Source organism: Mustela lutreola, chromosome 6 (genome assembly GCF_030435805.1).
Source record: "Mustela lutreola isolate mMusLut2 chromosome 6, mMusLut2.pri, whole genome shotgun sequence".
In the NCBI taxonomy this organism is placed as follows: domain Eukaryota; kingdom Metazoa; phylum Chordata; class Mammalia; order Carnivora; family Mustelidae; genus Mustela; species Mustela lutreola.
The window spans coordinates 89,974,260-90,001,916 of record NC_081295.1 but is presented as its reverse complement, the minus strand read 5'-3'; the positions used below and the strand labels follow the sequence as shown (position 1 = coordinate 90,001,916).

Below are 27,657 nucleotides of genomic sequence, written 5' to 3'. Positions count from 1 at the left end.
AAGACACCAGGTTCCAGATTGGAGACCGGACCCATTTACTGCCTTGAGCTCATGACTTCTTAGGCATTAGGTGGACATGAATTTGAGGACACAATTGGTTTGTTCCTAAAACTCCCCGTGTTATAGGCACAGGGTGTTTGAGAAGTGGCACTGCTGAACCATTGGGAATGTGAATTTTAAGTTTTAATGGAGATAGATAAATTATTCTCCCAATATTTACATTCTAAAACCCCCAAGCAACCCCATTAAAAAGAGGACAAAAGTACTGGACAGATACCTCACCAAAGAAGGCCTCTAATCATGAAAAGATAGTTCCACATCATATGTCCTCAAGGAAATGCACATTAAAGCAAGTGAGATGCTTAAGATCCAGAATGCTAAGAGCCCCACGCTGGTGAGGATGTGGAGCAACAGGAACTCTCATCCATTGCTGGGGGGAGCGAAAAATGGTACAGCCACTTTGGAAGATAATTGGGCAGTTTCTTGCAAAGCTAAACATAGTCTTACCATATGACCGAGCAATGCAGCTTCTAGATATTTACTCAATGAGAGTAAAACTTAGGTCCAACAAAAACCTGCATATAGATGTTTATAGCAGCTTTAGTTATAATTGCCAAAAATTGGAAGCAACCATGATGCCCATTAATAGGTGAATTGATAAATAAACCATGGCACATCCATTTTAATGGAATATTTTTCAGCAATAAAAAGACGGGGCTTCTGAGTGGCTCAGTGGGTTAAGCCTCTGCCTTCGGCTCAGGTCATGATCTCTAGGTCCTGGGATCGAGCCTTGCATCAGCCTCTCTAATCAGCAGGGGGCCTCTTCCCCCTCTTTCCTTCTGCCTGCTGCTCTGCCTACTTGTGATCTTTTTCTCTGTCAAATAATAAATAAAATCTTAAAAAAAAAAAAAAAAAGAAACGAGCGATCAAGTCACAGAAAGACATGGAGAAATACCAAGTATGTATTGCTAAGAGAAACAAACTAGTTTGAAAATGCTGTAATTCCAATTATACGACGTCCTGGAAAAGGTGAAACTGTAGAGCCTGGTTGCCTGGGGTTGGGCAGGGAGGGAAGGAGGAATGACTGGGTGCAACACGCGGATTGTTGAGAGCAGTGAAATTATCCTGTATGATCTGATAATGGTGGGTACACGACATTATGCCTTTGGCGAAGCCCACAGGATGTACAACAAGCAAACCCTAATGTAAACTATGGGTTGTGATTAATAATAATATAATAATGATGAAGATGATGATGATACCAATATTTGTATTACTTACAGGAAAAACTGATTGTGGGAAAGGAATATATGGGAACTCTCCGTACTTTCTGTTTAATTTTGTAAGTATTTTTATTTGTCAGAGAGAGCGAGCCAGCGCAGGGGGAGCAGCAGGCCGAGGAGGAAGCAGACTCCTCACTGAGCAGGGAGCCTGATGAGGGAGGGGATCGATCCCAGGACCCTGGAATAGTGACCTGAGCAGAAGGCAAATGTTTAACCAACAGAGTTACCCAGGCGCCCCCCATTTAAAAAAATTAAATTTAAAAAATTAAACCTAGACCTGCTTTAAGAAATAAAGTCTGCTAAAAAAAACAAAAAGAAAAAAGAAAGAAAGAAAGTGTGCTAATTAAAAACATTAAAAAGTTGAGGTGCCTGTGTGGCTTACAGTGTTAAGCGTCTGCCTTTAGCTCAGGTCATGATATCTAGATCCTGGGATCCAGCCCCATGTCCGGCTCCCAGCTGAGGGAGGAGTCTGCTTCTTCCCCAGCTTGTGCTGTCTCAGTGTCTCTCTTGAATAAATTTTTAAAAATCTTCAAAACATAAAAAATTTATAGACTCATCAAGAGTGTACATTTTCTTTTTTTTTTTTTTAAAGATTTTATTTATTTATTTGACAGAGAGAGATTACAAGTAGGCAGAGAGAGAGAGAGGAGGAAGCAGGCTCCCTGCTGAGCAGAGAGCCCGATGCGGGACTCGATCCCAGGACCTTGAGATCATGACCTGAGCCGAAGGCAATGGCTTAACCCACTGAGCCACCCAGGCGCCCAAGAGTGTACATTTTCATTCTTTTTTTTTTTTTTTTTTTTTTTTTTTTTAAAGATTTTATTTATTTATTTGACAGAGAGAAATCACAAGTAGATGGAGAGGCAGGCAGAGAGAGAGAGAGGGAAGCAGGCTCCCTGCTGAGCAGAGAGCCCGATGCGGGACTCGATCCCAGGACCCTGAGATCATGACCTGAGCCGAAGGCAGCGGCTTAACCCACTGAGCCACCCAGGCGCCCTGTACATTTTCATTCTTATCTTTGTTTATACATTTGGTGACAAAATTTTGACAGGTGTTCAATCTGATGGATTAAATTTGGTCTTTTATTATTATCTTAATCACATTTCCCTGTGTTCTACTCAGACTGAACATCTTTTCCAGATTGGACTTTCCAAGTTTGCCTATTATAAATCACCTGTTCCTGCCTTTTACCTGTTTTTCCAGTCAATTGTTGATCTTTTGAAAGTAGAATTGTGGAAGCTAAAAAAAAAAAAAAAAGTATATTCTTTTTTTTTTTTTTTTAACATGTTGTAAATATTTTTCCACAGTCTGTCATTTCTTTTTCAACTTGGATAATAATGTCTTTTGTCCCGGAGAAAGCTCTGAATTTGAGAGAGTCTGGCCTGGAAACGGGCCTCCAGGGAGCCACGTGATCTGAGCCAGCCCTCAAGGAGAGCCCACTCCTCTGGCCAGTCTTGTTCTTGGTGCTGGTTCTTCAAGCTGAACCCAGAGCTCTCTGCTCCAGGGTGTCCGTTTAGGCTCCTCTTGGCCATGCTCTGAAACTGGCACAGCTTTATCTAATGGGATGAACCTGGTTAATGAGATTAGCGAGATGTCTTGTGGTCCCCACTTTTAATCTGCAGCGTTCAGGCTCTCTCTGCTTGGCCAGGAAGGAAGCTGTAGGAACATCGCAGAGACTGGGCCCCTTCCTGAGCTGCGCCTCTGCAGCCCATTACCACGACTACGTCCCTGGGGGTCCCAGGGGAAGGAGCTCAACATGGGCAGCTCCCAGGGTGGCTCCCTGCAGCGTGGGCCATCTGCTCCCTTCCCAAGACCCTGAGTTTTCAGCCTCCAGGCTCACAAAGGTCAGGAGTGGGAGCTGTGCTGTGGGAAGCTGCCTGGACTGCACTCGGCAAGCATGGCGCTGCTGAAGGTCAAATTTGACCAGATGAAGCGGGTGAAATTGGCCCAAGGGCTCTGGCTCATGAACTGGCTCTCGGTGTTGGCTGGCATCGTCATCTTCAGCCTAGGGCTATTCCTTAAGATCGAACTGCGGAAGAGGAGTGAAGTGATGAATAATTCAGAGAGCCATTTTGTGCCCAACTCCTTGATAGGGATGGGGATGCTATCCTGTGTCTTCAACTCTCTGGCGGGCAAGATCTGCTATGACGCCCTGGACCCTGCCAAGTACGCCAAGTGGAAGCCCTGGCTGAAGCCATACTTGGCTGTCTGTGTCCTCTTCAACATTGCCCTCTTGCTGGTGACCCTCTGCTGCTTCCTCATGCGGGGCTCCCTGGAGAGCACCCTGGCCCACGGGCTCAAGAATGGCATGAAGTACTACCGAGACACAGATACCCCTGGCAGGTGTTTCATGAAGAAGACCATCGACATGCTGCAGATTGAGTTCAAATGCTGTGGCAACAATGGCTTTCGAGACTGGTTTGAGATTCAGTGGATCAGCAATCGCTACCTGGACTTCTCCTCCAAAGAAGTCAAAGAGTGAGTGGGTCTCCTGTCCTGGGGTCAGAGCTAGATGGGGACTTGGAGGCCCATGGGGGTGCTCTGTGTGAGAGTCTGGATTCACTTGGCCTATAGAAAGTTGCCAATATGCTAACATTTTTTACCTATAAAGATGGCGATGTCATATGTTCCACCTAATGTCTGGCAGGAATGGCTGTCGGAGGAAGGTGTCGAGTTATAGAAGTTGCTTGGATAGGAGTCTCCAGGGAGGAAGACACAGCCAGGAATGTGAGTCTGCTTCATTCAGTAGGGATGGGGCACTCACAGATCACAAATACTGAGATGTCACTTGGTTCATCTTATTCACTCAAAGTTCATGCATTCAGTCCCAGAACTTAAATTTCCTGGTTAGTTCCCCTTGTTTTCCAACCTTCTGACTCGGAGCATCTCAAGATGTTTGTCCTTGGATATGGTGGAAAGAGCAGAGGACAGGGCAGTCAGGAGGTCCAGGCTATAGTCTAGGATGTGTTGTAACTTAGCTTGTGACCTTGGGTAAGTCACTTGCCACTCCGGTCCCCTGCTTGCCCATCTTTTAAATGAAGGCACTGGAATAGATAATCTTGAGAGGTCACCTCCTAGCTTCATCTAGAGCCTGGCATACAGCAGGTGCCTATTAAATGCCTGCTGGTGTGTACTTCTTTTTTTTTTTTTTTTTTTTAAAGATTTTATTTATTTATTTGACAGAGAGAAATCACAAGTAGGCAGAGAGGCAGGCAGAGAGAGAGAGAGAGGAGGAAGCAGGCTCCCTGCTGAGCAGAGAGCCCGATGCGGGACTCCATCCCAGGACCCTGAGATCATGACCTGAGCCGAAGGCAGCGGCTTAACCACTGAGCCACCCAGGCGCCCTGGTGTGTACTTCTTGAATCACGATAGTGTGACACAATAATGTTTCTAGAGTATTTGTGGTGTGAATAAAAATAAAATCCTGAGGTGCGACGTAGTACTGGTGAGCTAGAGGTGGAGGGGAGAGCGGCTGACTCCGGCCCGCTGCTCTTCCCAAAAGACCCACCATTATGGGTCTCAAGTCATTTTCCAGGGAAAGGGTGGCCTGCCCTGAGCCTGTGGCTCGTCCTCACCTCTTCTTTCCATCCCATACAACCCATTCCCTGGCTGAGGCAAGGGGTCAGCTGTTCATCCAGGTTGGTCCTGGGTAAGACTGGTGAGTCCAGGGGGACTTGCACACAGGGTGCTGGGCACGCCAGTTGCAGAGCACGGCTGAAGCCCGGACAACACCCAGGAAGCCCAGATGGGCTAGCTTAGCTGCACCTCAGATGGAAGGAAAGTCAGACTGAAGGTCACTGTTGGGGCTTCTATTTTCTCTGTGGGTGGGGATTACTGCTACAAATCTCCAGTCAGGGAGAGGCTAGTAAATCGCTTTGCCCTTCCTAGGTGACAGGTCTTGCAGGGACAGCACAAGGTGGCAGGACTCACACAATCTGCTGCAGGAGGGACAAGCAGAATTCCTGGGCATGGGAGTGGGAGAGGGGATGAAGCTGAAACAGCCTTTGTGAGCAAATAAGAAAGGGCTTTACTTTTTCCTGTCATTTTCCTTGATTGCCTTCTGCACAGAGTTAGTTGCAGGAGAGATGTACAAAATCTCTCTGTAATCCCCAAATCTCCTCTTGGCCCGGAGCAGAGGAATTCTCCAGCTTGTTCTACTCCCAATGGCTGGCTTATCTGCATTGTCAGGCAAACAGCAGGCTTGATCCGAACCACCTCAATGCTTCATACCAACTTGCTGGAGTGAAGCTATCCTAACTCGCTGACTTAAAAAAAGTTTCTCAGCTACACAAAAAAATGCGGTGACAACATTAAGAGAAACAAAAACAGGAAAAAGAATTCAAGCCAGATTCTCACCCACCACAGACTAATGGCTTTAATTTCCTCCCATTTTGGTTTAGTCTTGTTAACATTTACATAATAAATAGCATAACCATGGAATAAATACAACTGAGCGCCCCATTTTGTAATATGATCACGTAATATTTGCATAATGTCCAAAACAACTGTTTTCTCCCCAGCTTTGTTTAAATATAATTGACAAATAGCCTAGCGTGTGTTTAAGGCACAGAACATGTTGATTTGATAGACTTAGGTATTGCAAAGTGATTACTATGGTCACGTTAGCTGACACGTGCATCATGGCACGTAATGGCCATTGCTTTTTTGTGGTGAGAACTCCATTAGCAAGTTTCAAGGATCTAACACAGGATAGTTAACTATAATCGCCATGTTGTGTAGAAGATCCCCAGAACTTACTCATCTTATCACTGGAAGTTTGCACCCTTTCACCCAACAACTCCCTTTCCCTCTCCCTGCCCCCAGCAACCGCAACCACCAGTCTAGTCTCTGTTTCTATGTGTTTGTTTTTTTAGATTTTACAGGTCAGTGAGATCATCAAGTATTTGTGTAAAGGGATCATGTTTCAGTGATGCATCATATTACACTCACTGAAAGGACACCCTTAGGCATTTAGGGTGTTCTAATTTGCCTCTTCTGGTAACACTGGAGTAGGCTTTGGCTTCTGTCTCTTTGTCTCTGGTCTCTCTCTTACTTTCCTTAGACTAAGTTTCCAGGTGGAAAGTGTACCTGTTGGCTGTAACTTTCCATAAAGCTGGTCTTAAGACACAATGTTAGAACTAAAATGCCTTTCTCCTTTCCAAAACCTCCCTCGAGGTCACCCTCCTGTGCTAAGGGTACAGTCTCATAGGGTCACCTTCACAGAGAGAGGACCACGTCATTGCTTTCTGCAAATTCTCATGTTTGACCAGTGGACAACACCTGTGAGTGAGGGGAGGCTCCTGGGGTGTGGAGTGGCCTTTCTTCCCTTTCCAGGTGCTCACATTTTTTTCATGTCTTGACTTCTTTATTTAGGAGAATTATTAGTTTTCCTGACAAAGCTGGCCCCTGAAAATCCTCCTCTGAACAATCAAGTGTATTTGTTTTTGGGGAGGCCAAGTGGTGGGAAGTAGGAAGCATTTACTTTCTCTGGGTTTTCTCAGCAGCACCCTCAGTGGAGGGATCCAGAGGCAGCAGAACCAAGAGAGGCAGGGGTGGGTCCTGGCCAGAGGGCAGGACCAGGGAGAAGCGGCATCTTCCACCAAGACTTTTTTTTTGTAAGATTTTATTTATTTATTTGACAGAGATCACAAGTAGGCAAAGAGGCAGGCGGGGGTGGGGGTGGGGAAGCAAGCCCCTCGTGGAGCAGAGAGTGGAGCTTACTCCCAAGACCCTGAGACCATGACCTGAGCCGAAGGCAGAGGCTTAACCCACTGAGCCAGCCAGGTGCCCCAAGACTTTTTTTTTTTTAAAGGGTTTATTTGTTTATTTGACACACAGAGAGAAAGAACAAGCGGGGGGAGTGGGAGAAAGAGAAGCAGACTCCCCACTGAGCAGGGAGCTTGATGTGGGGCTCGATCCCAGGACCCCGGGATCATGACCTGAGCTGAAGGCAGACACTTATTAATCAACTGAGCCACCTAGACACTCCTTTCACCAAAATTTTTTTTAAGGAATTCTTCACTTTTCTCTCTTTTTCCTCTCCCCACCAAATTCAGACTAGCCAATAAAAAGGCTGGGGTAGCCTCAGTTTCCTCCTTGACCCTAAAGACTCTGAGAGGTAATCTCAGGAGCAGTGAGCTGGTTGGAGGTGGGAAGACTGCAGAAAATGCGCCAAGCTCCTCCAGTGACACTGGTCCTAGGTAGGGCAGTGTCTAGTGCCAATGACTTCTGGTCCTTTCTGGAGGCTCTGCCCCTGGGACATCTCTCTTCATTCCATACTATGCACACCTTGCTGGACTGGGCTACAGAAAACATTTCCAGCCTGGGTGCTGAAAGGTGGAACTGGGTTCCTGCACACAGGGCTCCCTGGGACCTCCCAAGCAATGCCCCTCCACCAATGGTCCCCTGACAAACTGAGCACAGAGCTTGTGGTCCTGGCAAACATGGAGGGGTGCGGTGCCTGGGTGGCTCAGTCAGTTGGGCGGCTGCCTTTGGCTTGGGTCATGGTCCCAGGGTCCTGGGATAGAGCCCCACTTTGGGCTCCCTGCTCAGCGGGAAGCCTGTTTCTCCCTCTCCCTTTCTCCCTCTGCCTGCTGCTCTGCCCGCTTGTGCTCTCTCTGTCAGATAAATAAATAAAATCTTAAAAAAAACCCAAAAAGCAAAAAACAAAACCCATGGAGGGGTGGCTGGTGTTTAGAGATTTCTTAGGGGGATCTTTAAGATCAAGGACTGTTTCCTGAAGGCTCCTGGACTAAACAATATCAATTGAAGATTTTTTTTTTAAGATTTTATTTATTTATTTGACAGATGGAGATCACAAGCAGGCAGAGAGGCAGGCAGAGAGAGAGGAGGAAGCAGGCTCCCTGCTGAGCAGAGAGCCCGATGCAGGGCTTGATCCCAGGACTCTGAGATCACGACCTGAGCCGAAGGCAGCAGCTTAATCCACTGAGCCACCCAAGCGCCCCTCAATTGAAGATTTTTTAAAAAGATTTCTTTTTATTTTTTTTTGAGAATCTTTTTTTTTTTTGTTTGTTTTTTAAAAGATTTTATTTATTTATTTGACAGAGAGATCACAAGTAGGCAGAGAAGCAGGCGGGGGTGGGGGGGGCAATAGTAGGCTTAACCTACTGAGCCACCCAGGTGCCCCAAAAAAGATTTCTTTTTTTTATCCACTTGAGAGAGACGGTGAGAAAAAGAGAGAGAGAGAGAGAGAGAGAGAGAGAGAGAGAGAATAGGCAGGGGCTCGGGGTAGAGGGAGAGGGAGAAGTAGACTTCCACTAAGCAGAGAGCCTGAGTGAAGGCAGAAGCCTAACCCACTGAGCCACCCAGGCGCTCCACCCCAGATTTTTATGAGTTTAGAATCTCCCCATCTGCCCCACCCCGGCAGTCCCAGGCAAATAGCCTGCTGGTCACACCCCACCCCCAGTCTGCCCTATCACTCTGTTGTCAGGTCCCACATTCATTCTGCACAAAACCCCTCCCTGGGGAGTTTATAATTCTTTTAGGTGTTGCTCTTCTGTTAGGTATTGTTTTCTCTATTTTATAGGAAATATATATCTATTTTATTTCTCTTTCTATTCTATTATTCTATTATTATTATTATTACTATTATTATTCTATTTTTATTTCTTTATCTATTTTATTTATAGGAAAAATATATCTATTTTACTTCTATATTTTATAGGATGGGAGCCTCAGGTTGAATCTCACAGCAAGAAGCAGGGGTCGATTTTTAAAAACCAGGCTTATTGATATCATTCACATTCCTTATAACTCACCCACTGAAAGAGGACAGTTCAATGGTTTTTGGCATGTCCACAGAGCTGTGCTACCAGTCAATACCATAGCTCACTCTAGAACATTTTCATCATGGGGCAGGGATGGCCTGTATCCTGGCCTCCCATGGCCTGCCTCTAAAGAACCACTGTCTCCTCTCTGTCTCTATATTCCTCCCTCTTCTGGACACCTCATTTGAATGAAATCATATAATATTGGTCCTTTGGGGCCTGGCTCCTCTGACTTAGCATAATGTTTTTGAAGTTCAACCATGTTGCTACATTTGTTAGACTGTCCTTCCCTTTTATGGACAAATGATATCCTGTTGGATGGAAGGCCAGGTTGTAATTCTGCTCCTTCCAGATGACCATGCTGCTTGCCAGTGATGTCGAAGTCACCTTGCATAGCTTCAGTGTTAGATGAATCTGTGCCCTTACCGACTGAAACTTGGAATTATCCAGGCCACGCTGTCTTCTCTCATCCTGTCTTTCTCTGTCTTCTTGTCATCAATGTCGTCCTCCTCCAGAGGGACAGTGGAAGGTGTCGGCAGAGATGACCTAGGCTTGAGAAACTTCTGTGGATTGACTGGATTCCAGTTCTTCTGTGCTCAGGTCCTAGATAATCGTGAGGTGGCCGCACAGAAACCAGAGACACTAGCGAGGCTGCCTGCGGCCTGTGGCAAGCGAGGCTTGGGGCTCGCTCTACCCTGTGTCTACCTTCTCACCAGCTCTGGACTGGTGCTCCTGTGGGTGGGGAGACATGCTCCCTTATAACTGGGGGAAGCCCTCGGAGGGAGAAGCCATGTCCAGGGATGCTGTCCCTCTCAGCCCCTGAATCTTCAAGGTAAGTTATCAAGACAGAGGTTTGTAGTTCCTATTCAGTGCTTATTTTATTTTATTGCATTTTTGACGTTCATCATGGAAAATTTCAAGCATTCACAAAAGTAGAGAGATGATGGCTTTCCACGTACACCTCTCTTAGCTTCAACAGAACACACATTCTTGTTTTCTTGTTTCATTTCTACCATTCTCCCAAACACACATTATCCCCTCGGAGTATCTTTTTTTTTTTTTTTTTTTTAAGATTTTATTTATTTATTTGACAGACAGAGATCACAAGTAGGCAGAGAAGCAGGCAGAGAGAGAGGGAATCAGCCTCCCTGCTGAGCAGAGAGCCCGATGCGGGGCTCGGTCATGACCTGAGCCAAAGGCAGAGGCTTTAACCCCCTGAGCCACCCAGGCACCATCTCCTGAGTATCTTAAAGCAAATCCTGGGCATGGTTTCCTTTCACCTGTAAATACTTGTGGAGGCATTTCTAACAGGTAAAGAGGGTTTGTTTTTTTGTCTTTTTGTTTTTGTTTGATATAAGCACAATAGTAATCATGACCAACAAAACTAGCAGCAAGATCATCTGGTCTGTTCAGTCTTCTCTGATTGCCTCAAACTATCTTTTCCAGTTGGTTTGTTCAAATCAGGAGCAAAACAAAGCCCACATTGCGCATTTGGTTCTTTGATCACCTTTGTTTGTTTCTTTTTTTTTTTTTTTAAGATTTTATTTATTTATTTGACAGGCAGAGATCACAAGTAGGCAGAGAGGCAGGCAGAGAGAGAGAGAGGAGGAAGCAGGCTCCCTGATGAGCAGAGAGCCTCATACGGGGGGCTCGTTCCCAGGACTCTGAGATCATGACCTGAGCCAAAGGCAGAGACTTAATCCACTGAGCCACCCAGGCACCCCCACTTTTGTTTCTTTTACTCTAGAACAGTTACTGTCATGCCATGTGTGTATTGAAGGAATGGGGCTATTCATCCTAAAGAATTCCTTACATTCTCAGCCGGGCAACAGCAGCCAAGTGGTGTCATCTAAGTTGTTCTTATGTCCCCATAAGCCAGTAGTTAGGGCTGAGGTGGGCTTGGATTCAGGTTTGGTTTTAGCAAGAACACTTCCTAGGGTGCCTTGTATATCTTAATGCATCACATGAAGAGAGTGAAGTCTTCAGCCAGTTTATAGCAATTCCTTCAAAGTGTCCCCTGATTTCAGGATGAGCAGAGCTTTAGTGTCTTGGGGTGAGAGGCCTTAGCACCAGGCACTGTCACAGCCAGGAGGGGTTGGCCTGGAGCCCTCAGTCTGAAGGAGAAGTTGGCATCAAGCTCTCTCAGTTTCCCGTCCCACTCAGGGAATCCACAGGCTACAGACTCCTGTTCACTCTTTCTGAACAATTTACAGAGATTTCATGAAGACCAGACCTTGGCTAGGAGCTCCCCAAAGGCAAGACTGAGTTTCCCCTCAGACTGGGATTCCTTGAGGACTGTGCTGTGTCTCCTCCTCAGAGTGGTGTTCTCCTGAGGGCAGGACTATGTCTCCTCCCATCAGACTGAGGCTTCCTGAGGGCAGGACTGTATCTCCCCACTCAGACTGGGGCTTCTTGAGGGCTGTGTAGTTTCTTCTCCCCTCAGACTGGAAATGCCTGAGGACAGTGCTCAGGACAGCATAGGGGAGGCAGGTCTGACTTGATAGAGGGTGAAACTTCCCTGGGCACCCAGCCTAGGATCTGTTGGGGTCTCACACCTCTGGAGGTAGGTCCCACACCCCACTCTCCTCTAGAAGCATCACCTTGTTTACTTACTGCTTGTCCTGGTTCCAACGACAGATTAAGGCCCCACTCACCCTCTTAAGACAAAGCCAGGCAAGGAGAGCTCCTTAGGTGGTGAGCTGGCTATTTATATCAGAGTATTTCCCAGGCTACAAATCTTGCTCTGCTCAGGGCTCACCAGGGCTTGTAAGGGTCTTGATTAAGATAAGACCTGTTTTCTAGCATACTCAGCCACAGCCAAGTCATATATGCTTGGGAAAATCATCATGTCAGAGTTTTCCTGGAAAAACCAACGTAATTTAGGAGGTAAATCAATAAATGAACAAGGAAAGGCATATGGAAATAAACAGTGGTGTGGAGTAGGGAAGGCAGGAATATAACTGATAATGAATCAGTCCCCAACTGGAATGCTAAGTGACACTTGTGGGAACCTTGGCAATTCACCTGGCCTTTGTCAGACTCAGTTATCTCATCTGAGAAATGACATGACAGGGGCGCAGTAGAAAGTAAATGGAATAATACACATATAGCAGTTGATATACAGCAGTATAGTATTAGCATTTCCTTAAAGATGTGTTTTTTTTTTTTTTTTTTTTTAATGTGACTGGACATAAAGTACTGCAGGTGATGAGGGAAGACACAAATGGGAGACACAGCCCTGCCCTCAGGGAGCTCCAGTCTGAGGGGAGACACAGCCTTGTCCTCAGGGAACCCCAGTCTGAGGGGGGAGACACAGCCCTGCAGTCAGGTAGCCCAGTCTGAGGGGGAGACACAGTCTTGTCCTCAGGGAGCCCCAGTCTGAGGGGAGACAGAGCCTAGTCCTCAGGGAGCCCCAGTCTGAGGGGGAAGACACAATCCTAATTCAGAGAATCCCAATCTGAGGGGAGACGTAGCTTTGTCTTAACAAGGCTAGCAAGGTGATTTTTCCACTTGGGGGAATGAGCTAGGTGAGGAGGAAAGATAAGGGCTCTCCAGAAGGCCAGCCTGCAGAGTAAGGGTAGCTCAGAGCCTCACTGGCCTCAGCTCACACAACTGCAAGCCTGGCCTTCACTTCAGATACACATGTAATATGTATGAGGCAGGTCCATAGGCTTTACCCCAACTTAATACGCCTGGAGAGTGCATAAGGAGCAAGAACCTCCAACAGACAGGAAGGACCTAAGAGACTCTGAAGAATCTCTGAGGGGTGGAGTGGGCAACTACTATGGGCTAGTCTCCCACTTCTTGTTCACCACTTCTGTAGAACAATCTGGTGGATTGCAAGGTCCTGCCTACCTGGCCATGGGCATTCTCTGAGGGCCTGTGTCAAGTGCATTCCACACCTTGCCTCATTTAAAGCTCCCCACAGCTCCCAAGAGAGTAATCCCCAACTCACAGAGGTCCAGAGGATGAAGTTCCACAGATCAGAAAGGTAGACTTGGGACTCAAAGTCTGGGTCCCTCTACTATCTTCACTCTTCTCATGGGGATATTGGGAATGGCCCAGGTGGGATGTTGTGATGGTGGGAGAAAGCTAAAGGGACAGCCTGCAGGTCAGGAAAAAGGACAGACAGAAATTGAGCTCAGAGACCCCCAGCATCAAGAGACTGGGGATGGGAGATTACTGTCTGCTCAGTTGGGCAGGGACTGCTGGCTCAAGAGGGGGACAGGAATCCCAAACTGATGGCCTTTCTGCTTCAGTCTTCCCAACTTGGACCACCCAGGGTCCCACCACCAGATGCTGAGCTGGGTCTGCAGGGAGAGAGCAGAGTGGTTTCTGCTCCCACTGTGCTCTTGGTGCACTCAGTTAGACTCAAGGAAGAACTTCAGTAGCAACCGATTTAGTCAGCGACAAATGTCTAATAGGGCTTGCCTCAGGTCAGCAGTGAGCTGTGCTCTTACAGACATGGTTGCTGTCCCCACAGAAGACTCTCATAGTCTCTTCTTGGTTGGCAGAAACCCTGCCACCTGCTCCTAAGTGTCTACTGCCCAGTGGTGTTGAGTGGTCTGTTCATTGTCACAGCTGTTTCCTGAGAGCACACTGAGCACATGTGAAGGCTCCTGCTCCATCGTCTCACCTAGGCTTGGCCATGAGTCCATGCTTGTTGCGAACTTACTACGTACCAGCCACTCTTCCAAGACTTTTTACATGCATGCCTTCATACGATCTCATATCAACTCCATTTTACAGATGAGGAAGCTGAGGCCTAGAGAGGCAGAGGAACTTGTCCAGAGGAATGGACTGGGAGTAAGTACAGGTGATCCTGCTCTTACCACTGTTCTGGATCTCCTGTGTACCCAGACCTACCCTTTCTCTGGGCAAGGGTCCTGCCCAGGGAGTAGAGGGACTGGAGAGCGTGTGGAAATATGGTCACCATAACCCAGGCAAGGACTGTTCTGGAACCAAGGAGGCCACATTGTGCAGAACATTCCTGAAGTCTTAATTATACTGATCAACAGACAGTTCACAGAAATGGAACCACACATGACCCTTCAACATAGCAGAAGATACTCAACTTCATTCATAATGAGGAAAATGGAAGTTAGATACTATCTTCCAGCTATCAGGTTGGCAAAGGTCAAAAATCAAACCTGTGTGGGTATAGCCATGAAGGATAGGTTGTCTCATGCATGTCTGTTGGGGATGTGATTGTACAAACTCCAGAGTGAAATATGGCAGGGATCTAGGGTAATTACAGATGGACCCACCCTTTGATGCAGGGATACCTCTCTAGGAATTGACCCTCTAGATATATTCACAATACCCAAAATGTTTGTATTGACAGGCCACTGGGAAAACCCTAAATATCCAGCAGTAGGGAACTGACTAGTATTCCATGGATCACCTGTACAATGGTGATACCATGCAGCTCATTAAAAACCTGGAAGACAGAGGTGCCTGGGTGGCTCAGTGGGTTAAACCTCTGCCTTCAGCTCAGGTCATGATCCCAGGGTCCTGGGATCAAGCCCCACATCGGGCTTTCTGCTTGGCAGGGAGTCTGTTTCCCCTTCTCTCTCTGCCTGCTTCTCTGCCTACTTGTGATCTCTGTCAAATAAATAAATAAAATCTTTAAAAAAATAAAATAAAAAAAAGAATGTCCATCACTAATTAAAAAAAAAACACAAAACAAAAAACCTGGAGAAGACTCCACTAGTAGACATAAAAAGATCTCAAAGATTCTGCTAAAGGAAAAGAGAAAGGTTCAAGACAGTACATTACCATCGGGGTAAAAAAACAGGAAGAATAAGAATATTTGCAGATTCTGTGTTTACTTTTCATGTATGAAGCCTTTTTATTATTTATATTTATTTATTGAAAGATTTTATTTATTTGATAGAGACACAGCCGAGAGAGGGAACACAAGTCGGGGAGTGGGAGAGGGAGAACCAGGCTTCCCGCCGAACAGGGACCGTGATGCGAGTTTTGATTCCAGGACCCTGGGATTATGACCTGAGCCAAAGGCAGATGCCCAATGACTGAGTCACCCAGATGCCCCGTATGAAACCTTTTTAGAAGGACAGACAGTTGGCTACAGCTGGGTGTACCTGGAGGTCAAGGGACAAGAATGAGTGGCAGACTAAACATGGACATTTAGAAGCTAAATATTGAAATTAACATTTCAATGAACATTGTTGAAAAGAATTTATTTTTATTAATGTTTTTTGAAGATTTTATTTATTTGAGAGAGCGCATGAGAGAGAAAGAGAGCGAGAGCACAAGTGGGGGGAGGGGCAGAGGGTGAGGGAGAAGCATGCTTCCCACTGAGCAGGGAGCCCCATGCGGGCTCAATCCCAGGACCCTGAGATCGTGACCTGAGCCAAAGGCAGACGCTTAACTGAGCCACCCAGGCGCCCATTGAAAACAATTTCTATTATTTACTTATATATTATTGAGGTATAGTTGACATGCAACATTATATTAGTTTTGGATACAACATACGATTTTTTGTTTGAATAAAATGCAAAGTTATCACCACAATAAATCTAGCTAGCATCCATCACCATATATAGTTAGAGAATTTTTTTTCTGGTGATAAGAAACTTCAAGATGAACTCTCTTGGCAGCTTTCAAATAGGCTATACAGCATTATTAACTATAGTCACCATGCTGTATATTACATCCCCAGGACTTATTTATTTATAACTGGAAGCATCTACTTTGGTCACCAACAGCCATTTTACCCACCTATCTCACCTGCCTCTGGTAACCACAAATATTCTCTGTATCTATAAACTTGTTTTTTTGGCTTGTTTTGTTTTTAGAGTCCACATATAAGTGAGATCAAATTGTATTTGTCTTTATTATTTCACTTGGCATAATGTCCTCAAGGTCCATCCGTGTTGTTTCAAATGGCAAGATTTCTTTTTTTATAGATGTCTTTTAAAGATTTTTTTTTTTAATAGCTGAATAATATACCATTGTGTGGTAAAGTTTCTTTATCCATTCACCTATCGATGGACACTTAAGTTGTTGCCATGTTTTGGCTTTTATAAATAATGCTGGAGTGAACACAGGGATACATATATCTTTTCAACTTAATATCTTCTTCTTTCAAGATTTTATTTTTAAGTAACCTCTACACTCAATGTGGGGCCTGAACTCACAACCCCGAGATCAAGAGTCACATGCTCCAATGACTGAGCCAGCCAGGTGCTCTTCGAGTTAATGTTCTCATTTTCTTTGAATACCCAGAAGTGGAATTATAATTTCTACTTTAAATAATTACATGCTTTCTATTCTTGCATTGTAAAAGTATGCCACTATTATGTAATGTATTGTTCATGTGCAAATTAAAAAAAACTTGGTACTCAAGATGGCAGGCATACACTCGCACAGATCTTAAGTATGAAGCTTGATGACGTCTCGCACATAGGACACCTGGGTAACTGCACTCAGGTCAGACAGGACATACCCAGATGCCTGAAGAGGATGGGGAGAGCCTTCACTGTAAAGATGTCTGCCCCTTTTGAATTCTCAACCCAGATGAATGTATGGTACGCCCTAACCAAAAACATAGTAAAAATGGAAGTGCAGAAGTAATGTGCACTGCATCCTTCAGGTGAGTAAGGAGAGCCCACCTGGCCACAGGCAGAGTTCACTGTGGACATCAAGCAAGCTGACGGCAAGGACTGTGACTGTCCAGTCTCATTCCCTGCCCGCACATAGACCCGGGCCAGAGCAGGACTTCTGGAAACATCTCTTGAATAGAACTGGTCTGGCCAGAGGGGGCCTTGGTTCCCAGTGACTTGTTATTGGGAGACAGAAGGTTGGAGACAGGGCTGGGGGCTAAAGGTTGTTGGCAAGTCTTGTCCTAGTCACCACCTGTCCTGTTCCTCTTCCTACCAGCTTGACATGGCTCCAAATAATCCCTGCAGGCCAGGGCCTGGCAGTCCACAGGGTGGTTGGATGAATTTCTACATTTCTTACTGACTTGCTTCTTGATTCATCATCTGTCTCAACCCTGTAGGACATTAGCTCTAGGAAGGCAGGAAGATTGGTTTTCTAGGGTAATTTCTCTCTCTCTCTCTTTTTTAAAAGATTTTATTTATTTGACAGAGAGAGACACAGTGAGAGAGGGAACACAAGCAGGGGGCGGGGTGGGAGAGGGAGAAGCAGGCTTCCTGCTGAGCAGGGAGCCCGATGTGGGGCTCAATCCCAGGACCCTGGAATCATGACCTGAGCTAAAGGCAGATGCTTAACAACTGAGCCACCCAGGCGCCCCATCATTTCTCTATCTTCAGCTCCTAGAACAGTGGCTGGCACATAGTAGATGCACAACAAATATTTATCAAGAATGAATGAATGAACAAATGGATGAATGAATATTATAGATTTTCAGAGTCAGGGGATGGGGGGAGTTGGCTCCTGGTGAGAAATCCAAGAAGCCTCTCTCAAGCCATCTTTCTCCTCTAGTCGCATCAAGAGCAATGTGGATGGGCGATACCTGGTGGATGGCGTTCCCTTCAGCTGCTGCAACCCCAGCTCACCACGGCCCTGCATTCAGTACCAGCTCACCAACAACTCAGCGCATTACAGCTACGACCACCAGACAGAGGAGCTGAACCTATGGGTGAATGGCTGCAGGGCCACCCTGCTGAACTACTACAGCAGCCTCATGAACTCCATGGGTGCTGTCGCCCTCCTTGTCTGGCTCTTTGAGGTAGGCTTTGGGCCAGGTGGGGGCGAGGAAGTGGGAGCCACCTGCTCCATTTGGATTTCATGGGTGGGGCCTGGCCTGGAGTGCTTGTCTCTCTCCTTGGCACCAGCCCTTAGCCTAGCTGTGGGTCAGGCAGGCCTAAGTTTCAATCCCAGCACCTTCATTATTTTTTGTTTCTTTCCTATGACTCAAAAAGTAGTTTGTTGAGGTGAAATTCATGGAACATAAAATGAACAATTTAAAGTGAGCAATTCAGTGGCAGTTAGTACATTCACAATGTTGTGTAACCATGACCTCTATCTAGCTCTAGATTTTCATCACTCCCAAAGAGAAGCTCATACCCATTAAGGAGCATACTCCCCATCTCTTTCACCCCAGCCCCTGGCAACCGTTAATCTGTGCTCTGTTCTTGTGTATTTATCTATTCTGGACATTTTATATAAATGTCATCACAATATGTAACTTTCCTGTCTGGCTTCCTTCACTTTGCACGTTTTAGAGGTTCATCCTGTGCCTTTGTTTTTTCAGTCTGAGGTTGTGGAAAGTTATTTAACCTCTCTGTTATAGGGTGCCGATAGCATTAGCTTTGGGACTCCTGGGGGGCAAAAGGAGATAATACGTACATTGTGTTCAGGAAATGGGAGCTGTTGGGATTTGTGATTCTCTGGAGACTCTGGTAGCAATTTAGCTGTTATTCTAATTAGTGTGTTCATCTGATTTCACCTGTAAGGCTTAATTCCTCTCTGTACAGAAGAGTTTGGGATGTAGCCATTTATTCATTTATTGAAGAGTTAGTTCTTGGACTGCTAGGTGCTGTCCTGGGTGCTGAATGAAAGCAAGTATTAGGGAGTGATAAACCGTGGGGGTAGAGAGGGTGACTTAGGGGCTCCTGCTTTGTGCTAACAGCAGAAAATCCAGACCCCCAGATTCACAAGTACAAAGCAAGAAGCCTTAGGGGGGGAAAGTTTGTCCATTAGAGAAGATTCACTGAAAGTTTCCTTTAAGTAAGTTGTTCTCTTAGTGCTATGGAAGTTCACACTTAGTTGTGCCCTTGGCTGAGATGACTGCTTCTAACTCACTACATCCCATTAGAGGTACTGTAAAATCTGGGGATGGGCTGGTTGGGAAGGGAGGGCTTCTTTTATTGTTGAGGCACATGAATATCGTTTTATTGGCCATTGACTCCTTGAGGCACAGTCTTGGGTATGAGTGGGTTGAGCTGGGCGAGAAGCTTACTGCTAGAAGGTCAGAAGGTCGTGTCCCCTGAAAACCCATGAAAAGAAGTCTGAAAGGATAACAGAAGTCAGTGGGAAAATGGGGTCCCACCGGTTGCCTCTCAGTTTGCTCACCATTCTAGGGAGCTAATGACTGTATGAGATGAGGACGGGCTCACTGGAAACAGGGAGTAAATGCCCTTGATTTTTAGTTGAGGTCTTTGGTTAGCCGAACTCTGTGATGGGCACAAGGGTGGCTGAACTACTAATGCTAGGACTCTGGCCTGAGTCTTGCCCTGCTGGGCCTCACAATCCAGTTAGGAGGTGACACCTAACTCATGAACCACAGGGAGAACCATTACCAAGTGCAAAGTTCATAATGCAGCAGTAAGCCCCCTTCAGGAAAGCAGGAGGGGATCAGAGTGGGAGCATGCATACCAGAAGGACCTCCTGGAGGTGAGTTTTTCCACCATAAAAATATTTTTATAAAACTTTCAATAGACAATGACAATAACAAAAACCTAAAGCTATTAGTTACTAATGTCATCTACTATTGCAATGATAAAATACTCCTTGAGCATTGATTCAGTAGATGTTTCTTGAGGCCCTACGGCCATGGGGCGCTGTTCTAGGGGCTGGGAGACTGAATGAATGAGATGGATTAGGGGGTGGACATTCTCTGTAAGCAGGCCTTACCACCTCACAGTGTGTAAGAGAATAAAACCAGGAATCTGTGTAGAAACAAGTGGGTAACACAATACATTAGAACAGTGGAAACAGTACTTACCACACTAACAACCAACCACGGCCGACATGTCTATTCATCCTTACTGCACACCACGTACCGCGCTCTACTGCTACTTACATGACACAGCATGCACACGCGGCGGAGACACTCCATCTGAAAATCTGTAAACCAGATGAGTTAACTGAGGCTTCTTAGTCACATGGCTTGCCAAGTGCCAGGACTGGGATTTGAACCCAGGCATTTTGGCTCCATAGCCTGCTGCAATGACTGCTAGTGAACAAATGCAAACTAATCACCCACTCATCCCTGCACGAATCAAAATAACAGAAGTAGAGGAAACCACATACAGTGGTACTGTTTGCTGAGAAGGGGGTAACTTTAATTTTGTATAGCAAATAGTTACCCAACACCCAGTACGGGCCAAGCACTGTGCTAGGAAAGGGGTGGTTATGAGGAGAAGCCTGGGACTAATGCTCTCAGAATGTGAAACCTGAGAGGAGGAAGGAGAGTGAGTAGCAGGGCCACTCACGGAAGGCTGAAGCTGAATTAACAGGTGAATGTGGAGAGGAACAATGTTCTAGGCAAACAGCAAATGGTAAAAACTAGAGGGAAGAAGTGTGGATGGGACCTTAAGGAGCCCAGAGTGACCAGAGAGAGAGGAGAATGGGGCTGGAGATGAGGCTGGAGAAGAGGCAGCTATCTTGAGCATGAGGCCAGGCTGGTGTGCAGGCCCTCAACCGACCCAGACTCCAGAGATCCTGTCACACTTGTGGGGCCCCAGGGTTGAAGAGGCTGGTGGCCTGCACAGTTTCCTAATAGCTCCAGCCCCTAGCTCCTTCTCCCAGACCTCCTCTAAATCTCTTCTCCCCACCAGGTGACCATCACAATTGGCCTGCGCTACCTACACACAGCACTGGAAAGTGTGTCCAACCCGGAAGACCCTGAGTGTGAGAGTGAGGGCTGGCTTCTGGAAAAGAGTGTGTCGGAGACTTGGAAGGCCTTTTTGAAGAGTCTGAAAAAGTTGGGCAAGAGTAACCAGGTGGAAGCTGAGGGTGCGGATGCGGGCCAGGCCCCAGAGGCTGGCTGATGGCCCCGGGGCACCCTCCCCTCCTGAACACGGAGAAGTAGCGGACTCCAAAAAGTGGATACACCCCCATCCAATCTGAATCTCCCAAGGAGGATGGCAATTTTACAGAGACTCTTCTGGATGGTGGGATTTAAAGTTTAGGATCCCTAAAAGCATTTGGCAAACATTTGTTGAATGACCTAAAAATGAACGAACCCCTACTCAGGCCCACTACTTTTGGATATGCCCTCACGGTGGACTCTTCACGGATCACTCTTCATAGCACATGAATTCAGTTCCACCCTGAAGCTACTGGCCACACATGAGGGCAGCTCCCCTTTAAAGTGTATGCCATCACGAGCTCCAAGTTGCTTCATTCTGTATCCAAAGCGTCACTCGGTACACAGGCAGAGAAGTCTAAAAAATGTCCTGGCCATGTTGTCATCTTTTTTTTTTTTTTTTTTTTTAATGCCAAGATCGACAGGTCAGCCATTTTATTTGTGTAATTGTGGAAGGAGGGGGGGCATTATACTTTTCTAAGAGTAATGCACTCTCAAAGCACTGAGGGCTTCACAAGAGGAAGCCTTCAATCATGGGGCAAAATAACCTAAAGACAGGGGATTACTTTCTCACCAAAAACACAGTTAAAGGCTACTTTTGTGTCACAGTCCCATGCCCTCAGTTAGCCTGGAGTGAGCCATGGGCTGAGGAAGTCAGGTTATTTGCATGTTCCGGCAACATATCACCCCTCAAGTGCCAGCTGACCTCCTTTGGCTTGTCTGCGGAAGCACTGGGTTAGGTGGTTGCCCTTTACTGGAAGAGGAGCAACAATCAGATAAGAGTCCATCCTTTGGAGACCAGGCCTCACCTCTTGAGGGGCCCAGGAATACCCACACAGGTGGCCATGACAGCCTCCATGGACCACACGTATGGTCTACATTGGAGCGCAAGGTATCCTCTGGGAGATTCTTCCTGTTTCTTTTCCCAAATACCCATCCTGCAAAGCAATATTTCTGGAATGCCTCTGTATTAAAGAAGATTCCTTGAGACCGTCCATCTTCCCGAGCTAGTGATGGCAAGAGAAATTTTAACTTCTCTCAGAAAAGAAAAAAAAAGGAAGCTTTTAGGGGAAGGAGATAATGACTTTGTTACTGTTCTGAAGTGTTCAGTGGGGAGAAAAAAACTTCTGGTGCTGCCTGGGGTATGTTCTGGGGCTCTAATTCTCCCCGGCATAAGATCAGATCAAAGATATTTGGACACTGTCAGACTTTGGTCCCAGGTTTAATTTAATTAGACTTCTGAGTCTCTTTGAGACCAAAGAATGGTCCACATTGAAAATGCTGAGGGAGTCAGCCACCTCTGACAAGGGGCCTGGAACTCTCTCCCCTCAGGAGTGCTGAGAACCATCGTGAATGTGCTGCTCTAGGCCCATGTGTAACTATGCTGTTAACAGCTGTATGATAGACATTAAAAATTACATTGTGTGAAAATCATTTGTGTTAATGCCTATCTTAGCCTATTCAACAGTATGTTATCACAGCATTCCCAACTCTAGCTAGTATTTGTTAACAAAGCCAAATTGCACTTGACCCTAAAAGGAAGCGTTTCAACAGGGTAGCTATGTTTCAACAAGATGGGTGTTACCACTCTCCCTCTTACCATTTCCTGTCTGTAAGTACAGTGATTATAAGGTTATCCAAATAATCTTGACATTTGCTAGTTTAGACCAGAGCTGAATTCATTTAATAGGTGGAATTTTAGTTTAACGATTTAAGCAAAAATTCCAAACCATGTTTTTTCCTGCACTGGTCAAAACGTATTTTCCCAAACAAGGAGATGTGAGTCTCTGTGGGCCAGGTAATAGGGCAGATGTAAATCGGAGAGCTGCTGGGAGGACTAAGGGTTAACTGACCTTACAATGAATATCCCTGGTTGGTTCAGAGCAGACTTAGGGCGACCTGCATTTATCAGGTCCTCTCAGGAAGCTGCTGGCAAGACTCTGTACCAGGACTTCCTTGTGTCTAACCTCAGTCTTTCCTGGGACAGTGTAAATTCATTTTTCCCCAGGGACTCAGCCAGGTTTTCAAGTCTGGCAGGCCTAGCCCTGGGGTAGGATGAGAGATAAAGGCATCACCTTAGGCCTTTTAAAACACTTACCCCATGGTGAAGTAAGTACTAGTTACTTATTCTTTTTTTTTTTTTTTTTTTTTAAAGATTTTATTTATTTATTTGACAGAGAGAGATCACAAGTAGTCAGAGAGGCAGGCAGAGAGAGAGAGGAGGAAGCAGGCTCCCTGCCGAGCAGAGACCCCGATGCGGGACTCGATCCCAGGACCCTGAGATCATGACCTGAGCCGAAGGCAGCGGCTTAACCCACTGAGCCACCCAGGCGCCCCACTAGTTACTTATTCTTGAACGTTTAGGAAGACAAGTATCCTAGAATCCGTGGCTTTCAGTTTAAGAACCCACAGTCTCTTGCAACACTGTCCAGCGCAGAGCTGAGCCACCAGCAAATAAACCCCAAGTAACCTCAATACAAGTTAATAAGATTAAGTGCTTGCTCTGCATTGCATGGCCCCCTGCCCCTCCTTGTCCCGGCATCTGTAATGCTAGGCCAGCAGGTTTGCAGCTTAGCCAAGAGCTGGGGTGGGGGAAGGGGGAACCAAGACAGGGCCTCTGACCTACTACTGGGTAAGAACAGGGCTCCTGAAGAAAGTGCAGCAGGCAGCAGCAGGGTGTGTTAGGAACAGGAATGTGGTAGTTGGGGGGTGGGGTGGGTGGGGACAGTATGTAAGTAAGGGAGAGAGGGGATGCCTTCCTGGTCCTCAGTGGGCAGGAAACTAGCTTGAAGGGAGGAAACAACAGTCTTTAACTTTCAATGGTACGCTTTGTCCTCCCAAAAAGAGAATGAGTATAAACAGCAAAGTTAAAGATGGTATACAGTCGCTTAAGATAAAGGGGCAACTTTAAAATAATAAAATATATAAACTATAAGATAGTTTATAAAATATAAAATAATAAAATTTTATTTTATTAACCAGGGGCAACTAGTTATTTACCCAAGGAGAATGGAAATGTAGGTCCACACAAAAACCTGTGCATTAATGTTTTTACTTTCTTCATATCACCAAAAACCACCCAAACATCCTTCACACCTGGTAACTGCATAAACATCTGCACAACGGAATGCGGCTCAGCAACCAAAATCATGTGGATGATTCTCCAACGCATTAGTCTTCTTAGTGAGAGAAGCCAGGCTCAAAAGACTACATGATATGTATTTATAGACCATTCTGGAAGAGGCAAAACAAAGGGACAGAAAGGTTAGTGGTTGGCTGGGGTGAGGATGGGGCAAGAAGGTGACCACAAAGGGGCTTGAGAGAGCTTCATGGGGACACAGAACTGTACTATTTGATTGTAGCAGTTGTTAAACAATGTATGCATTTGTTAAAATGCATAAAACTTTCCATTAAAAATTAGGGTGAATTTTACTGTGTGTAAAATAAACCTTAATAAACTTGACTTGAAAAAACAAGAGTACAGACAGAACAAGCAACATTTTCACAGGGCTAATGCTAACATTAGGACCAGGGAAGGGAGTAAGCTGGGAGCAGCATGAAAGGCCAGGAGACAGGGAAAGTGGATGGAAACCTTGATTTCTTAGTTTATACCTTCCACTTTAAGGCAATTTTGAAAAGCACAGCAGAGCTCTTGTAGGTAGTAACTCTCCTGCAAATGAAGGATATACGTGTTCTTACATGGGTCTCTCATAATCAGTGTCTGGGGATTGTGTAATTATAAGGACACGGAGATTACCAGGGAAGAAAGAGAAAGAAGAGCATAAACCTGGAGACAAGTCTCGTTCCTGAGAGAGACTTTGAATGCTGTTTTCCCAGTGATTTGAGGTTCAAAATGGTTCAGAAAGGTCATGAGTTGTCATAGCCAATGAATACGGAGATTAATCAGCTGAAATGATGATCCAGCTATCTCTGGGAAGGTCAAGATGGTTTGTCTGGCTAATGGCCATAACTGACACTAATAATATAAGCATCTTAATTTTCAAGCTAATACAGACGTCCCACTTTAGTTGTAGCAAGGTGACATGGGGAGCATTTCCATGGCATTTAAATGTGTGAAACAAAACAGAAAGAAAATGTAGGCAGATCCAAAGTAATGTCAACACCTAAAGCATTTATTTTGATATCTTTAAACTTTTTACATATGATACATTCCAAATTTTACAGCTGTCCACAGATATTAAAGTTATAGCCAATTTATTAAACAGATATGATTTTCCCTGATATGGAAAGCATGTTATATAAACATTTCTACAATAAACATAATACATGCGGAACAAATCATAAAAACTAAGATGATTCATTAGGTAAGGAAGACAATTAGCTTAATGATGCACACACTAGAAAATAAAGGGCATACTGTGTTGCTACTTCATATAAGTTCATCATCTCTCAGACTCCCCGACATTTTCAGAAAATGAAATCCAGGGACACCCTCTGCTAACCAAGGACTTCTATGAAGTCATTCCTGAAAGCCAGAGTATTGCTATGATTTGGTGGAAATGTTTATAATCCATTTATAGAGAGAGAAACCTGGTTCTATTTTAAATTTAAGCTTGATGAACATATGGATAAAGGCCAAAAGAAGCTGGGCTTAAAAGCTAAAGGGATGGGGATGTGACAAATGCCAAAATAAACATTAAAATCACTATGCCATCCATAGCCCCAGATCTTATGAATGGAAGAAAGGCCAGAAGAAGGGGTAAAGTGCTGGGTTCTAATTTGGATTTTCTTCCTGTTGGTCCTCCTCTCAGCTGGTGAGCCAGTCCCAAGCAAGAAGGGTTATGGTCATCCTTTCAGAAGAGGGCACTCCTGTCACACACTATCTTGGAAAAGCAGCAGTGAATGTGGCTTCTTCATTCCCACCACTTATTCTGACCCAAAGTCTGGATTTCTGACCTTCCTCCTGGGTTTATTGCAGTGTATGCAAAGCTGAGTGGAACAGAACTATTAGATGCAGTTGAAAAAAACTGAGTGAAAGGGTTACTTGCACTGGTTAAAAAAAAATCCAAGAGCCTTTTATTATTCATTTGTCCCTCAGTCCCACCTTAGAGAGGCTCAGAATTTCTTCCTCCACTAAATCTGCCATCACTCTCTGTGTGTATTCAAGCTCTCAGCATATATATATCAAACGAGAGTGGCTGTGCAGTATATGAGTTAAAAGTTATTTTACTAAGCGGCTATCATTCTAGGAAGGCACCTCTTAGTAAGAAAAATAATGTTTAAAAATAATAAAAAGCCTGGGCACACAGGCTGTCCCAGGAATATCTAAGTGAGCCAGCAGGTAAACAGCAATTCATCTAGTCCAGGAAATGCTGGAAGGAGTAGGGGAACCTCAAAACTCTGAGTTCTCATTTTTTCTGCTAGTGTTTGATTGATTCTAGATGCATACGATCTCTCAGTTTAGATTTAGAAATGGGAATATACTGTCTGAAAAATTAGGATACTCTAAGTTTTCAAAAAGCCCTTTAAATTGAGTTTTCCTCTCAAAGCCAAAAGTCTTGCAAAAAAAAAAATAATAATAAAATAAAAATAAAAAAATAAAAATCCAACTTCTATAGCCCTGAAAACCACCCAGCATATGAAACAACCAGGCTCTCCCCTTCATCCCACAGGCTCCTCCTGAGCATGTGCCCCAACCCGCTCGTAACCAGTGGAGATGAGGGATAGCCGCTTTCAAAATCCACTGCTTTGCTCTTAGAGGTAGGGTCCTGTCAGCAGAGGGGACAGCGACCTAGTCCCAGTGTTGAGAGTCACTGAAAGGGACCAGGAAGTGTGACCCCAACAGATTACAGAGACTGTTTCCTGCTGCTGTTGAGTCAGCTTCAGGCCTGGAGTTCCTTGTGATCAGTAATGTAACATGGCTCAGACTACTGGGAATGGTCAGACACAGTCAGATGCCCAAAAAGGGCTGTGCTCAACCTGCGAAGAGAAGCTCCTCGCTGGGTCCTAAAACTCAAGCAGTTACATTTGAGGAGCACAGCAAACGGTGCAAGAAAATCCACTGATGGAAGATGACTTTCATCAGTCCCTGGAGCCAGAAACTATGAAAACAAAACTGGGAAGAAAAGCTTAAATAGAGAATTTATTTCCAAATTCAGCAGAATTTATTTCCTATTCTCTTTCCTGAAAAGCCAACTGGGTTACAAAAAATCCAAGTTTATGTTTTTGGTGGTGAAGTAATTATAAATGTTGCCAGTCAATGCCAACCAGTGTCTGATTTGCTTCCTGTGCATGTCCAATCTCCTCCGTGATACTGTGCTGGTGCCAAAGCTTCTGAATCTTCTTAAATCGCTCTTTGCACAAATGTAAAGGATTTCCCCGTCTAGAAGGAAGATGCATGTCACTCAGGATGCATTCTGTTTATTCATCTATTATACCCCAACCTTTCCTGATTTAGGAACAGTTACAAGTTACTGGTTTAAGATCCTTTGCACAATTCCTGTTCGGCACAAGACTGTGGCTATTAACACATTGGCTCTGAAGGCTGGCTAGGAGCAGCTGCGAGTAGGTGCTGAAAAGAAGAGGAAAATGTACACGAGCTACACTTACTCAAGCTGGGGTGAGGGAAGAGAGGGTAGGGTTGAGTAGAAAGGTCTGGGTGGAGAGGCTAGAACTATCCATTCATTGTTCACTTTGTTGGTAAAATGTAAGAAAAAAGGGAGAAGGAAGGGGAGAGGATGCAAGAATTGCAAGGGTAAAAAACACTCCCCAGAGTGCTCTTTCAGCCACAAAGCAGAAGCGAAGCAGCCAAGTGTGAATGACT

General features: G+C 45.3%; 2 protein-coding genes across 6 annotated transcripts in view; one reads left to right on the top strand and one right to left on the bottom strand.

The window, feature by feature from the left end:
• The first annotated feature begins 3,018 nt into the window (after positions 1-3,018).
• Positions 3,019-22,298, top strand: PRPH2 (peripherin 2). Its single transcript, XM_059177995.1, has 3 exons — positions 3,019-3,761; positions 17,543-17,789; positions 20,623-22,298. The coding sequence occupies exons 1-3, from the start codon at positions 3,181-3,183 to the stop codon at positions 20,833-20,835; spliced, it is 1,041 nt and encodes a 346-aa protein (XP_059033978.1). The 5' UTR covers positions 3,019-3,180; the 3' UTR covers positions 20,836-22,298.
• A 2,687-nt stretch (positions 22,299-24,985) lies between these two features.
• UBR2 (ubiquitin protein ligase E3 component n-recognin 2) overlaps positions 24,986-27,657 on the bottom strand; it is a 126,258-nt gene continuing 123,586 nt past the window's right edge. For all 5 annotated transcript variants that reach the window (XM_059177991.1, XM_059177988.1, XM_059177987.1 and 2 more), the window contains one exon: positions 24,986-27,216. In XM_059177991.1, coding sequence (XP_059033974.1) covers positions 27,075-27,216 — 142 coding nt within the window. In that variant the 3' untranslated portion in view covers positions 24,986-27,074. The remainder of the gene's footprint in view (positions 27,217-27,657) is intronic.